Source organism: Carlito syrichta, unplaced genomic scaffold (assembly GCF_000164805.1).
Source record: "Carlito syrichta isolate Samal-C Ts95f unplaced genomic scaffold, Tarsius_syrichta-2.0.1 Scaffold311975, whole genome shotgun sequence".
NCBI lineage: Eukaryota > Metazoa > Chordata > Mammalia > Primates > Tarsiidae > Carlito > Carlito syrichta.
The window spans coordinates 435685-450840 of record NW_007256071.1 but is presented as its reverse complement, the minus strand read 5'-3'; the positions used below and the strand labels follow the sequence as shown (position 1 = coordinate 450840).

Below are 15156 nucleotides of genomic sequence, written 5' to 3'. Positions count from 1 at the left end.
TCTCCAATCGTTCCTCATTTCAAGGCCACTGAACTGCACTTCCCGTTGTTTCATCCCACGATGTATTCTCCAGGGTCCGAGGACATCTGGCTCCCTTGGCAACTCCATCCTGCTCACGGAGTCCTCACTCCCAAGACGTTCTGCTGTGCCTTCTCCTTGTGTTCATTACTTTAAAAACCGGCACTCGATGCCATGTCACAATGCCTGAGAGTCACTCATGAAATGCAGGATGTTGATCTGGTTCAGAGGTGGTGTGAGTCTCCGAGGATAAACAGCTCTTGGGATATGGTTGCTATGACAATGTTGTTGCTAGGATAATTCCGAGGATCACAAGCAAAATAATTACACAAATAACAATGAACATCATTTTCTGCAAGATAAAGAAAAACATTAATTTACAATGTATCAAAGAAATCAACAATGTCATTTACTAACAAAGTCCTTCTGGAATTTGGGGTCATTTCAAATGCAAGTCCATTATAAAAAAAACCCTCAAGGTCATAGAAAAGGGGGGAAAGAAAAACTCCAAAGGCAAAATATTAAGCTGTGTCACATGGATGTTAAATTAACATATGCGAATGCGAGGAGTAGGCGCCACTCAGGCTCCCAGCAGACACTCTGCTGTGACCATCACAGAACTTCGGGGCCGACAGTCAGCAGCCCGTTGAACATCTTTCTAGACTTTAAATGAACTTGCTTCTCACTGACTGGAAAACCCTCTCCGTCTATTTTTTGCATTTAACATGACAAATGTGTGTAAGAAACCAATGAGATATCCCTTCAGCCTTCCACTGCGTTCACGCACCACATAGCCTCAGTTTCCCCTTCTCTAAGCACCCTCACGTGACGGAAGGCTGGGCCACCTTAGGTTGAAGAGGCCTGGTCTCCTTCAGGAAACGGGTCTGAGGAAAGGGGAAGGAAGACATGGGATGAGAGGACCCTTTCTGGAAAGCAGAGAGACCTCATCTTAAATCAATCACCAAACCTATGACACACTTTCGCCTGAGAAATCGCATCTGCCTACCCTCGATGGCTCTGACGCCACGTCCGCACACGCCGCCGACTAACACAGCACAGCTTGGGAAGACAAGCACAGCCCAGCCCCTCTGACCCTCAGCGACCTTCTCAGACCAGGGGCGCAGCCTTGGGAGACCCTCCCCTCAGATCCCATGCTCCTTGCAAGCATTGTGCACAGTCCTGGAAGCCCACCGTCCATCATCCTCTGCACGGTCTACCACGAGCCTCCCCTCCCAACCTCCCAGAGAGATGCCCTTCCCTCCTGAGACCCTGTCCTCCCACCCTCCTAGAGAGGCCTTTCCCTCCAGCCTGTACAGCCTTGCGGCCCCCATCACACGGGCAAGCTCTCCTTCCCGGAGTGGGGGGACGACATCCTGGCACCCGCACTCCCCACCCCTGGCAGTACTGGTCCCTGACCCAGGCACTGGTTCCAGCCACTGTACTGCCATCTGCCATGTCTCTGGGCACTTCACACATGTGTGCTCTTGCCACACGTGACTTTCAGAATGGTGCTGCTGACTACATGGCATGTGGGTGCAGACATGCAGGTGTCGTCTGTCTCTCGTGATGGCTCCAACCAGATGCCTGGGCTTCTTCTTACTGAAGAGCACACCCTTGGAGGTCGACCCAGTTTGGGGTTCGAGTCATGGTTCTATCACCAAGTAGCTATAAATCTCTCAGCCTGTCTCCTCAGATATAAATGGGGCCTCCCACTCACCTTGCGGGTGATGGGAATTAGGCCTGCCTTTACGAAGAGGCTTTGCGCCTTGACACACTACAGGGCAGGCAGGTGGGACAGTGCCTAGCCTCTAGGAGGCAACTTGCTAAGGGGGGTGAAAGAATGCACCGATGCTTTAAAGGCATAAAGTCATCAACCAATGCCTTCCCACGCAAAGGCAGCTGCCGGGATGTGCGTGGCTTTGTGTTTTAGGAATGGGATCATTCGGCGTTAGTTCTTGCTTATAGAAGCCAGGGTGAAACGGCCAGCCAGGCCCACAGCACAGGACCAGGCCCCGCTCCCCAGGTGGTCACACCGGGAGACGCCTTCTGGTCAACATCCATACCAAGCAGTGCCCACGGCAAGTGACCTTCATTGGGTCCAAGCTAAAAACTGCAATCTTACCTTGAGTGTAACCGCATTGTGGCCATTAGGAAAAAATGTTTAATACGTGTTTTAAAAAGAGTTATTAAAATACTGAAAAATGCCACTACATTGGTGAAGAAAAGTCACATACACCATTGCATCAGCAGGGTTAAGAGGAAAAATTAAGAAAATTAAGAAAGGCACACTCGCATTCACAAAAAGGGTGCGAGGAGAGTGTGGCCGCCTAAAGAGAGGAACACTACAGGCCCCACGTCCTGGAGCTTGCAACCGAAGTCATTCCGGGTGCAGTTCTGCCACTGCCACTGATCACCAAAGCCCCCACCCACCGCTGGGTATGGGAAGCAGATCAGAGGCTCCCGTCAAGACAGAAATTTCAGCGACTAAAAAGCAGTAGTGAGGCCGACAATGCACATGCCTACACCGAGTGACCCTCAAGACGGCAATCACTTCCGTACCACAAGAACGGAGTCATCAGGGACCACGTGTCACAATCTAGACAGCCCAGGGCAATTCAGACCTTCTCATCACAATGATCATGGCAGAGAGACATTTACCGAGAATTAACGGCTGTGTCGAAACTCCGCACACCGGCGGGCATTCTAACCGAAGGGTTAATTTAAGAAGAATGACCCTCAGTGTGCAAGAAAACCAGAGGGAAACCCCCAAGTCAGTTGGAGTCAGGGGAAAGGTGATGTCCACGCAGGGGACAAAAATAATGGGCCTTTAAATCACTGAGTATCATTTACATTCAGAGGCCCTGAACAAAGATGTCACAGACAAGCTAACTAGGTAAGTGCAGTTTTCATTTTAACAAGAAAATATTTTTAAACAAAATAGATGCGGCCAATAGAAAAGTAGGACAAGGATTTTCACTTCGGTCTCTGTTTTCCTGGCTTGAGATTCAGGCTCTCAATTCTACGGTCAAACGATGAGTTAGCAAATTTTACAAAGTCACTCCCCATCGTGGCGATTATTCTGAAAGTGAACATTTGAGAGATACACGGAGACGATCCATTTTAGTCTTGAATGAACTGTGATCTTCACCAACATGGCTCCGGCAGGCAGCAAAGGGCTCCCCGCACATGGAAAGTGGAAGCGGCCTTGGAGCGAAGACAAAAGACCCAAGAGGCCGGAGGGCTGCCACCCGCCGTGCCATCACGTTAAAGGGATAGAAGCAGACCTAGGCGCTTCACGGAGCCAGGCGTGAGCGTGACGCTGGTCCACGGTGCTGCCACCAGCCTTCCTGCTCCCAGCGCGCACAGCGCCTGGAGACCAGCACTCAGCAGACGGGCAGGTGTGTCGCTAGCTGGCACGACTGCACCCTCAGCTGCAAGCCTTCATACTTTTAAGTCTGTTAAAATCGGGCAAGCACCATTACTGGTTAACTGCAAAAGTTAATGAGTCAATTAGCGATTAGTTACTTACGCCCACCCGCGGAGAAGCATGCATGCTGACGCGATCTGGACCGTCACTTGCCCAGCGAGAGCCCAATGATGAGAGCAAGAATGGCAGCCAGAGCCACTGACACAGCAGCAATTATCCACTTTTTCTGTCAAGGAAAAGCAAACTGATTACATGGCGGCTGACTTCACGTCTCCCTGAAAATAGAACGGTCCATCAGAACCCATCGAAAGCTTGCGCTACGGGATATCGGCTCCGTCCTGCCTGGCATGTCCAGCTCTGAAGCGTGACCTCTAACTCAACGAAGGCAGGCTTCCTGGGGGTGAGCTGCTAAACTCTCAGCACTGAGTTCCGACTTGGGGAGCAACGAGATCACGCTGCTGACAGCTTTCTGATGGACGGAGAGATGCGGCTATCTTTGTGTGTGGACGGGGCCGCCAGCTCACGACTGGGAAGCACATCAGCCCCTGTCAGCACGTGGCTTCCTGCTTGTGTGCTGCTGGCAATTCCATCCACTGCCCCCGACACAGCACATGGAAAAGCCATCCTACGAGTGCCACCTAGCCCCGAGGCCACACGCAGTGCCCGGATAAACACAGCTGCCAGCAAGGAGAAGGCGGCAGAGGTGGTGCATTGATTGCAGCAAGGTGTCAAGAGACGCTGGGCAGTGGTCCTCAGGCACTGAACCCACATGACACAGCATCACACCTCCAAGCAGCTTACACTCGGGGTCACGCACCCAGGCTCCTCTCAAAGCTGGGCTGGCCCATCAGCAGAGGAAGAACAAAGCTGTATCCCACCCACGGTCTGTCTTCGGAGATTCCTGAACTTTCTTTCACAGGGTTTCCCAGCCTGCTGTGTAGAGGTCATGGAGACATGGAGAAAGACAAGAACAGCCTCGTCTCAGGGCAGAGCACCCTGGGCCTGGAACTAAGCCAAGCGCTTTATGTCGCATCTCACCACCTCCATTCCCAAGCAGGGTATTTTTTAAAACGATGAACATAAAATACCACAAGAAATCTTATCTTGCATTTGAAATAAAGTGAAACTATTTAGATACGCCCAAGGGAAAACTCCATGGGCTGATGTCACAGTCCAAGAAAACTGCACATCAGCGCAATGGCCTGTGGGAATGTGCACCCTCATCTGCTTCTCGGTTCTTCCTAAGCTGAGAAGTGTCTGCTCGCAGAGCTTCTGCTAAGGCCCTATGTGACATCCCCGGCCATCAGCATCTGGGCAGCCGGGGTCACCCAGACAGCTGACCCCAGGAAGGCACGAGGGTGACATGCAGCAGCTTGGTGCTTTGGGTTGCTTTTCCTCCACACTGGGAGATAAGACAAATGAACAGGCGTGAACACACAGGGAGACGCACGGAGTGCCCCTCGGTGGGAACTTAATCTGGCAGCATCACTATCTTCCGGGAAGACCTTCCACACACACATGACCCTCTTGAGGCTCAGGTACTAAACTCATAGGCCAGGCTCTCCCTGCCCTCAGCATTTCCGCATATTTGCAAAACAAGGTGACACACGGACCCGCAATCTCTCACGCTTCCGAGGCCTTAGACAAAATGTCTACATCAGTAGAATCCATTTTAAACTGTGGCCCAGCAACAAAAACATTTACACAGGGCCCCTCAAACCTCTGAAGGCAAAGCACATGGGTCTTAAGCTAACAGATTCTCTCCCTTTGGTGATCCCTGAAGTGGGTGCTGCGTGAGGGTTAGGGCTTCTGACTCAAGCAAGTCTCTTTTCTCCTCCGAACCGAAGAATTAGCAAATGACCCAAATAGGGATAAATGCTCGTAGCATTAAGTGTGTGACCAACCATTTTTAAGAGTTTCCAGCCCCATCGGTTTTGGAACTCCCTCCAAAGAATGACCCGAGAAACAGAACTCTAAAACCCGAACTTACCTAGAAAAGGGAACCCGCACTGCCTTCCGGCTGTGAAGGGTTTTAATTACTCAGAACACAAAAGGATTTATCCTCAACATAATTTATCTAGTAAACATCTAAAATTTTCAGCAAAAAGAATTCTTTCTATTTTAAAGTAGAACATTTATTTCAGGCATTCTTATTTTTTGGAAAACCTTCCAGACAGGCTGTCAGTGAATGACAACTCGAAATCAAACAAAGAGAAAGATCTTTCCAAAGATCTCTCCAAACCCTTGACCTCTCCAAAGCCAGACTCACCCTTCTTGCCTTGCTCTGGTACTTGATGGCCTTCTTTGTTTCTTCTTTTGCGTGTTCTACGTAGTCTGTGGCGTTCATCACATTTTTTTCTATGTTGTTGATCATTTCACCCTGAAAACAAACTTTCGAACTTAGAAGACATTTTCAAACGGCTTAATTCTGTATCTTTAAGACAACCACATAATAAACAGAATGGGCATGGAATGGACACCGAATTTTCTTCACATTTACAGAAAGGTAAAAGGTGAGACCATTGTAAATGTGCTGAGATAAAGCAATCAAAATTCAACTGACATTTTCAAAAGAGCTAAAAGATGGGCAGTGATGCTGACCACTAAAAGCATATCGAGTTGACCGTGAGATATGCTTTTGTCCGTGAACACGTCACCGGGCACAGTGAGGGACAGGCGGCAGCCACAGGGTCAACTGACATTTCACTGTGATGCAGACAGACAACACAGGAGAAGGGTGTCTTTCTGATGGTGGAAATGCCAGTCATCTGAGCACAGCTCATGTCACTGAGTTGACACAGCGAATGAGCAAATGGACGGGGAGGTGAGGCGAGAAGTGCAGGGAGAAGACACATTACCTGCTCTCCATCCACCAGCAGACATGAGCTGCAGCAGTGACCAGGGAGGCGTTGGGGAAGGACGGACAGTTAACCCACTCAGTCACAGACAGCCTCCTAGTCAGCCTGACTACACATACATTCTGAAGAGATGCATCAGTGCAGTACAACCCTGACATGTGTCTACGGAAACCACGACACAAAGCGAAGAAAACGTCGACTTTTTTAGTGGAGCTCAAGGCAGTGAATGCATTTCGTGAACGGCAAGTGTAACTAAGGTCTCAGGCATTACATTGCTTAGTGATTCTAACACAACCTGCTACTCTTACTGCCCAACTGTCTTCCTTTGGAATGTTTGGCAACCATGAGAAGCTGGCAGGAGCCAGAATGCCAGGCTCCACGTCCTACCTCGTGCATGGCACTGGCCCACCCAAAATCCCAAAGGGGATGACTGCACCCCCCAACCTCCAGGGGTTGTTAGTTTCATCTAGCAAATGCATGGCGCCTGAGTCTTCTGATGGGCAGTGTCTTCAGGAGGTGAGCTGAGCATGGGAACCTACCCCCTTACACATTCTAGTGACCAGAAAACAAGCCCACCAATAGGAGGCTTTCCGGAGCCCACTCAGGAGGGGGGGGCAGTGAGCTGCAAAGGATGTCTGACAGGCAGGAGATCAGCTGCCTCCCAACAGCCACTGACCGTGAGTGGCAGAGTCCTGTCCCCATATGGCATGGACAATCAGGAGAGGGCCTCACGTAGACTCCAAGAGCATGGGTGAGCACCCCACGCCTATACACGCATGCCGCCTCGTAACACACATGGGGTTTCACATTTCTCAGAAGTGCAGTGACTCTCTGGAGCTCCTAGAGGCCTGTCCATGCCTCCTGCCATGCCCTACGCAAGCTCCTAGGCAGACATGGGGCATCAGGTAACAGGCACAAGCTGCACATCATGGAGCCTAGCCCCTTGGGGTTTGTTCCTTTATACAGTTCTCCCAATTATCACTATACCATCCGCTCCTTGCAGAAAACTTGAAAGTAAATACATTTAGAGAGAAAAATTAGAATTCCCATGGTGCCACCATTGTTTTACTGTTTGATACATTTCTCTCCTTCTGTGAATGCTGTTTTATGCAACCGAGTTCATGTCATCTGCAATTGTGTAGATATGCAATTAGACAAATGTATGGATATATTTACAGAAGACTTTTATATACTCTCCCTTTTCTCTTAATTCTAGCACAAGCATTCGCATATTACAATAAAAATTCCCCATGAACAAAAAGTTCAAGTTGCCTCCTGGCTGCCCACAAAGGTGACCTATGAACTAATTGATAGCCTATCCCTTGCTGTCAGAAGTTCACGCTGCTTCCAGCGTTTCTTTTTCTTTTTTTTTTTTGAGTTGGAGTCTCACTCTGTTGCCCAGACTGGAGTGCAGTGGCTGCTCCCAGCCATCGCAGCCTCGACCTGCTGGGCTCCGGCGATCCTTCCACCTCGCCCTTCCAAGTAGCTGGAACTACAGGTGCACGCTACCACACCCGGCTCGTTTTTGATTTATTGTAGAGATGAGGTCTCACCAAGTTGTCCAGGCGGGTCTCGAACCCATGGGTTCAGGCAATTCACTCACCTCAGCCTCCCAAGGCATGGGATTACAGGCTGAGCCACCGAGCAGTGCGACGGCTCTCGCATTCTGAGACCAGATCCAGGATAGCAGCCTTCCCAGATAGACCCAGCCCTGGCCCTGCCACTGCGATCCCCCAGGGCCACCACCCGCCCCCCAGGAGGGTGGCACCAGGCGTCACCTGTGTTTCCACGAACATGGCCATGTCCATGAACATTTCGTGCAGCTCGCGGATGCTGGTCTCCAGCCTCATGATGTCCTTGTGGCGGGACTCGATCTCGTTGAGAGCCTGCCTGGTGATCTGGGAGTCTGATATGATCTTGGAAAAATGAGACAAGAGCACGCATGTGAGCGTGGGGCTGGCCCGGGGTGGGAAGGTGGAAGCCCGGCCACACGCGTCCGGGCAGCAGCCGCACTCACGTCGGAGGTGAAGACGGACGGCCTCCCGCTCTCCAGCATCTCCTCCAGCTCCGCATCCGTAGTGGTCCTGCCGGCTGCGGGTGACAGGAAACCCCCTCAGGAAGCTGCACGGTTGTGGCCAGGGCCCTCCTAGCCACAAGCTGTCGCAGAAGTCTGACTGAGTCAGGGACACTATGCACCCTCAAATGCCTTTTCTTAGGCAGATAGTCAATATGGGGAAATGAAGCTGAGGCTGAGAAGCAGGAAGAAGCAAAAATACTCAGGGACACCTGACAAGCATGATGCATCCCAAGACGTCACTGTCATGTTGGTGAGAAGCAACTGTGAAAAGAAAATCAGTAAACGACGCTTTGGCATGTGGTTTTTTCCTAACAGCTGACCACTGGCTTCTGTGGAGGGCCCGGGCAGACGCAGCACACACCAAGGGCACCGAGGCCCGTGCTCAGGACCAACCGCTCTCACCCGCCCCAGGTTCCAGTAGTTAACGTCCTCCTCGTGAGTTAAATGCATCAGTGACATCTAAGAAATAAGTACACAGGTTTTTGGAGAAAACTGATTAATAATAACTATTTTTCACAGTTTATGCCACAAAAGACATTATTATGGCATTAAATGGATAAATGCCATAATTAAAATGTTATTTAATATAAATGCTCGCAGCAGCGTTATTCATAATTGCTAAAGAGTGGAAACAAGCCAAACGTCCCCCACCCGACGCACAGCTCGGCCATGTGGTCTATCCACGCAATGAAGCAAGACCCAGCCACAGAAAGGGGCGGAGTCTTCATGCAGCTCCAACACACCATGCCTTGAAAACTCTGTCTTCTGTGAAAGACGTCAGTCGCAGAAGACCCTGTAGTGCTTGATGCCATTTGCACAATGGGGAAATTGGCGAAGCTGGAGGCAGGATGGCAGTAACCTGGGGCTGGGCGGGGTGGGGGGGTGACATGGGCACGGAGCTTCTTGGTGGAGTCGTGAGCGTGATCTAAAATGGACTGTGGTCATACGCTAAGGTCATTGACTTGTACACTCCAAATGGCATTTGCATAGTATGAGAATTGCATCTCAATAAAGTTAAGACGTCACTTAATAAAAAATTGTAAAGTTAGTATATTACAAAATTTGTTTACGTAGTCTTATACTTTTTTGAGAGAAAATTATCAATCATTAAAACTCTGTTCAGGCCGGGTGCTGTGGCTCACACCTATAATCCCAGCACTTTGGGAGACTGAGATGAGAGAACTGCCTGAGCCCACGGTTTCAGGACCAGCCTGGACAACTTAGCGAGATCTCATCTCTGCATTAAACCAAAAAAATTAGCCGGTCATGGTGGCACGCACCTGTAATCCTAGCTATTTGGAAGGCTGAGACTGAAGGATTGATCACCTGAGCCCAGCAGGTCGAGGCTGTGGTGACCATGGTGTACCATGCACTCCAGCCTGGGCAACAGAGTGAGACTCCAACTCAAAAAAAAAAACTCTGTTCAAACAGTTCAACAGGAGAGTCTCTGAGGTTTTCTTTGCTTTTAAAAAAAGATGAAAATTGCTTCAAGTAATACAAAATATAATTGCCAAAACTAAAAATAACTGTTCACTTCTCATGTTCACCAATTCCTCTTGTACCCACCAACAGAATTTTAAAAGATGCAACTACTAAGTCCACTTTTACTGGCTAACTACGTGCCTGAGAAACAGCCTGGCATCGTGGAACATAAGATGTAGTGCACATCCAGAATCCCTCATCCATCATTCTGAAATCCAAAACATAATGAACACTAGCTTTGTCCCATGTTTGATGCCAAAATTGATTTGGTGGCAAAATCTGATCTAAAGTAAGTTGAGGCTATTTATAATGCCAGTTCCTCCCACTTACTGTGAACATTCACATCTCACTGGAGAGAGACATCAGTGTGTGACTACAGGGTGAGTCTCAGACTCTACCTGGGCATTATATAATATACATCCTACACCCGTTCCATCTTCCAAACACCTCGACACTTCTGAACTCTGACACACAACAGCCCAAGCATTTCAGGAACAGTTCTGTAGACACAGGGAACAGGTCCTGCCCCCAAGAAGAAATACACTCCCATTTGAAGAAATAAAGCATACGATACAGAAAAGACACCCTGTGACATGAGGCTAGAACCTGCCTGATTTAAGAAAAAAAGAAAGGCTGACAACACACAGAACCCCTGAAGACACGGGCCTGCGGCACAGGGAACCCAGGAAGAGACGTCTAGGCCCGCAGCACAGGGAACCCCTCATCAAGATGCTTATCCAACCTCCCGGTGGGTGGTCACAGTGGTAGTCGGCGTCTTGTCAAGGAAGGCAAAGGTGGTGTGCAGCTACACACGTCTGCCCTCAAGGCCAGGCTTAGAGAGGGTCCCTTCTGGGGGGCAGGTGCGGGGTCTCCCATCTCCCAGCTGCCCGGCACATGGCTTCTGCTCCTAAGTCCCCACTGGATGTTTCTTTCTGAGAAGCTGGATGTCAGCTTCTCTCTGTGGTCTCTCATCCCCCTTGTCCTGGGGGTTGGCCTAGACCTCCCCACCACACATCAGTCGCAGAGAGGGTTATGAATTTAAAAGACCAAGGAATTACTAAAAAGCTGCCAGCATGCGTATGAGGGGGGACCTAAGAAAATCCTGGAATTTATAAAAAATTGTGCATTCTTACATGTTCCAACTTCAGTCACCTTCAAAGTGCTCTCCGTTGGATGCCATACACCTATCAAGACACTTCTTCCGTGGCTCAGACCGTTTTTGAACTTGTCGATTTTGATGCCTTTTAGCCCTTCTGCCATTTTTGTTCCACCCTTCTACACCGGCAAAATGTTTCCCTGTGAGCACGTTTTTCACCCAGGGAAACAAAAGAAAGTTGCCTGGGGTGAGATTGGGTGAATAGGAAGGGTGTGGCATGGGGGCGTGTGATTTTTGGTCAAAAACTGCTGAGCACTTAGCGTGGTGTGGGCAGGTGTGCTTATAAATCACCCACCGTGAAATGGGCAAATGCAGTGAAAGAATCTTAAAAAAAAAAATTCACTGAAGCCAAACACAGCCTCTCACAACACTAGCTGGTACACGGATGCCGATGGTTCCTAGAACACTTATCTAGCAGGGGAAGCCTGGACTACAAGGGGTCTGCAATCCACAAAATTATTGCATTGGCAGGGGGGCCCTCGTATGATATGTTACTGCTTATAAGATACTTTCAGAAAGACCCTATATTTGACAGATGAGCATGATCTCAATGGGAGAAAAGCTGGAAACGAAATGACGCACACAGAGATGAAATAACCCGGGAAAGAAGGAAGACACACGTGACAGACGACATGACTCCTTCAGGGCTGAGTCTGTCCTGGCCCCAAACCCAGCTAGGAGCCTGCCGCAAAAGCCCCCACCACAGCCACAGAGCGAGAGCCCCCACGGTGCACCCACGATGTGGTGTCCATGACAATGCCTCACTCACAAAAGGTGGAACAGACCCCAAAGTCAACACAGTTCTTAAAAACATGTTCGTAGCAAAGTAATCGGTCGGCATAAGGACTGGACCGACACTTTGGCCCAGATGGAGTAACAGGGCTGTGTTGACCCTCCACATGAAACAGCAAACCACAGTCTGAAACAGGGGGTTCAAGGTGCTGAGCCCTTGAATCAGGTACACACAGCGACTCCCAAGAGACGGAAAGCAAACAAGGTGAGCACGATGGCTGGCCATCACAGGGGACTGGGCATGCCCAGCCACGGAGCAGGCAGGGTTCCCAGGTGGAGCCCAGTGGAGCCCCGAGTGGACAAGGCAGAGCTGAGGAGAGGCTAAGTGGTTACAGTCTGCAGAATGAAGTCCAGGAGATAACCAGATGCACAGCCGCGAGCCTGGGAGACCCTCGAGTTCTCCAGGGCATGGATCAGCACCCCAAGAAGCCATCAGAGAGGGTCCAAGGGAGCGCCGGGCAGACGAAAGAACCGCAGGGCACATAGGCCAACAGCGGGGAACCCAGAGAATCTTGCCTCAGCAGGAGGAATAGCAGGTCCTCAAACAAAGCTGCTCAGCTCTCTTCAAAAGCAAGATCCCAGGCCGGGCTCGGTGGCTCAGCCTGTAATCCCAGCACTTTAGGAGGCCGAGGCGAGAGAATTGCCTGAGCCCACGGGTTCGAGACCCACCCGGGCAACTTGGCGAGACCTCGGCTCTACAATAAATCAAAAATAGCCGGGTGTGGTAGCGCGCGCCTGTAGTTCCAGCTACTTGGAAGCCTGAGGAGGTAGGATTGCCGGAGCCCAGCAGGTCGAGGCTGCAGTGGCCGGGAGCGGCCACTGCACTCCAGTCTGGGCGACAGAGTGAGACTCCAACTCAAAAAAAAAAGCAAGATCCCAAAGACTGCACTGTGTGCAGGTGGTTAACTACATTCCAAACAAAGTCCAAGAATGTTTACAATATCAAAACTACGAAATACCGAAGTCCTCAGCACCCACAGGTACAATTCGCCATGTCTGGCATAAAATCCAAGTTGACCAGGCTCATTGAGCAGCCCTATACACTCACAATGAAGAGAAAAATCAACCGACCAGAAATGACACAGAAGCTAGAATGAGCAGACAAGGACCTTACAAGCTGGTATAACCAAGTTCCAGATGTTCAGCCAGGTAGAAACACGCAGGAGGTAGACGCCTACACCTAGAGGTGAGGACTCCAACATCTGAGATGAAACACACACTGGATGAAGCCCAGGGCAGACCAGAAAGGAGGAAAATAAGAGACTAGCCTGAAGACACTGAAGACGGCGACAGAAACTGACCCGGTAAAACACACAGGAAAAAAATAATCCTTAAGAACACAGGAGCCTCGCTGAGCTGGGACAAGGTCAAGCTGGCCAAGGATAGTCTCTGAAGGTATCGAGACCCGCGAAGGGTCTGAGCCGCCGCCTCACTTGCAGCATTTCACCTGCCAGGGCTTCGCAGAGGCGAGCGGAAAGCCTGAAACCCCGGGCAGGACGAAGAGCTTTGCCAACCTCAGCACAGCAGGCAGCATGAGCGCCTCCTTCTGCTGGTTCCCCAGTCCCCAAGTTGGAGGGGAAAGAAGGAGCAGCCAGGGGGCAGTGTCCCACAGTGGGTTTGTGGCCACCTGGAGACTAGAGCTGGTGGTTCACAAGGGGAGTGAGCAGCCTGGCAGCCTTGATCACGTGACAAGCTGCCTCTGCCAGGGAAGATGCCATCCTCCCGCCGCTGTCCGTTGCACACACCCCAAGAACATCTGGACAGCAGGGCCACCTGCCTCTGTCACAAACAGGCAGAAGAGAAGGGCCCAGAGATGGTCTCCCACCCAGAGCAGAGGGACTGGCGGACAAGAAGGCCTCAGAGGGGACACCCGACCGAAGCCCCACCAGGGACGAAGGGGGGGCGTTCGGGTTCTCGCACTCAGGGGGCCCGAGGGTGCACACGGGCAAGCGGTGGCTCAGGAAAAAGAAAGTTTCAGATCCAAGGTCCTCAGGTTTCACAACCTTGGTACAAATAGGGAAAAAATACATTTTTAACAGATGTGGGGCCCCCAACTCACTGATCTCCAGCTGCCTCTGAATGCGCCCCTTGCTCCGCTCCCGAAACAGCGTCTGGGCTTCGTTATATCCGGCCATGACTTCCACGAACTTCCGAGACAGCACCGAATGCTAACGACACAGAAAGCCCATGGAAACGGTGATTTCTCCTTCCAAAAATGACATGCAGAATCACTAGCCTTCAGAAACTCAAACTACGGGTCCTGTGCATTTTCAAATGGCCGATAATGAGAGCAGCCCATCTGCGGCAGAATCTGTGCAGAGACCCTCGCATGCGCAGTGTGTTAACCTCACATTGGGTCCCTCAGCACTGGCACAGAAGGGGAAGCCATGATCTGGAGTGGCTCGTGGGCCCCCAGGGACAGGCCTCACAAGTGAAAACAGGATAGGGCTGGGACCCAGGAGGCGCCCGGAGCCTGCTTCCTGGTCACTTTGGCCGAGCAGGGCAAGGACTCTGCACTCCCTCTGATGCCCATAAGCCACTGCAGGGTGAGGGTCTCGTTACAGACTCCAGCACAGTCTGGACTGCTCCCTGCTGTGCAGAACTGGACTCTGCTTCTTCACAATAAAAAGGTATGTAAATATCACATCCTTTTTTTTTTCTTGAGTTGGAGTCTCACTATCGCCCAGACTGGAGTGCAGTGGCCGCTCCCGCCACCGCAGCCTCGACCTGTTGGGCTCCAGAGATCCTTCCGCCTCAGCCTTCCGAGTAGCTGGAACTACAGGCGCGTGCTATCACGCCCGGCTAATTTTTTTTGATTTATTGTAGAGATGAGGTCTTGCCTGCCTAGGCGGGTCTCGAACCCGCGGGCTCAGGCAATCCACTCACCTCAGCCTCCCAAGGGCGCGGGATTACAAGCTGAGCCACCGAGCCTGGCCATCACGTCCTTTTTATAGAGAAACATGATAAGGACGAACAGGACAGCCAAGGTGAGCCCTTCTGAGTTGGGAAGAAGAAAGAGAAAGGCTCATTCCTCAACCTTATGTTACTCCGAAGAGGCAAATTGCAAACCTGGGTCCTGCGAATCCTGAGATCCACCGACGTCCGGCTCCCGCTCTCATCCTGATCAAAACTCTGTTCGATGGCTAGAGGCAAACGGAAGACGGCACCGTGTAAATTCAAAGTGAAAGTTTTTCGAGCCAAACTTCACATTGCTTATCTTATCTTTAAAGCATCTCTTCATAAAATTAAAGGTAATAAATGAGTGACCTTTTAAAACAATCTACTAAAAAGACCATCAAGACCATCAAGAGAAACTGCCTTTTTTTTTTTTTTTTTTGAGTAAGAG

General features: G+C 50.6%; 1 protein-coding gene across 1 annotated transcript in view; it reads right to left on the bottom strand.

Annotated features, from left to right (window-relative positions):
* Nucleotides 1-313: 313 nt before the first annotated feature.
* The window catches only part of STX2 (syntaxin 2), a 31548-nt gene continuing 16705 nt past the window's right edge, over nucleotides 314-15156 (bottom strand). Inside the window, exons 4-10 of the mRNA XM_008069380.2 lie at nucleotides 14880-14953; nucleotides 13870-13978; nucleotides 8321-8394; nucleotides 8082-8219; nucleotides 5715-5825; nucleotides 3548-3671; nucleotides 314-370 (exon numbers count right to left, since the gene is read on the bottom strand). Coding sequence (XP_008067571.1) covers nucleotides 3591-3671; nucleotides 5715-5825; nucleotides 8082-8219; nucleotides 8321-8394; nucleotides 13870-13978; nucleotides 14880-14953 — 587 coding nt within the window. The 3' untranslated portion in view covers nucleotides 314-370; nucleotides 3548-3590. The remainder of the gene's footprint in view (nucleotides 371-3547; nucleotides 3672-5714; nucleotides 5826-8081; nucleotides 8220-8320; nucleotides 8395-13869; nucleotides 13979-14879; nucleotides 14954-15156) is intronic.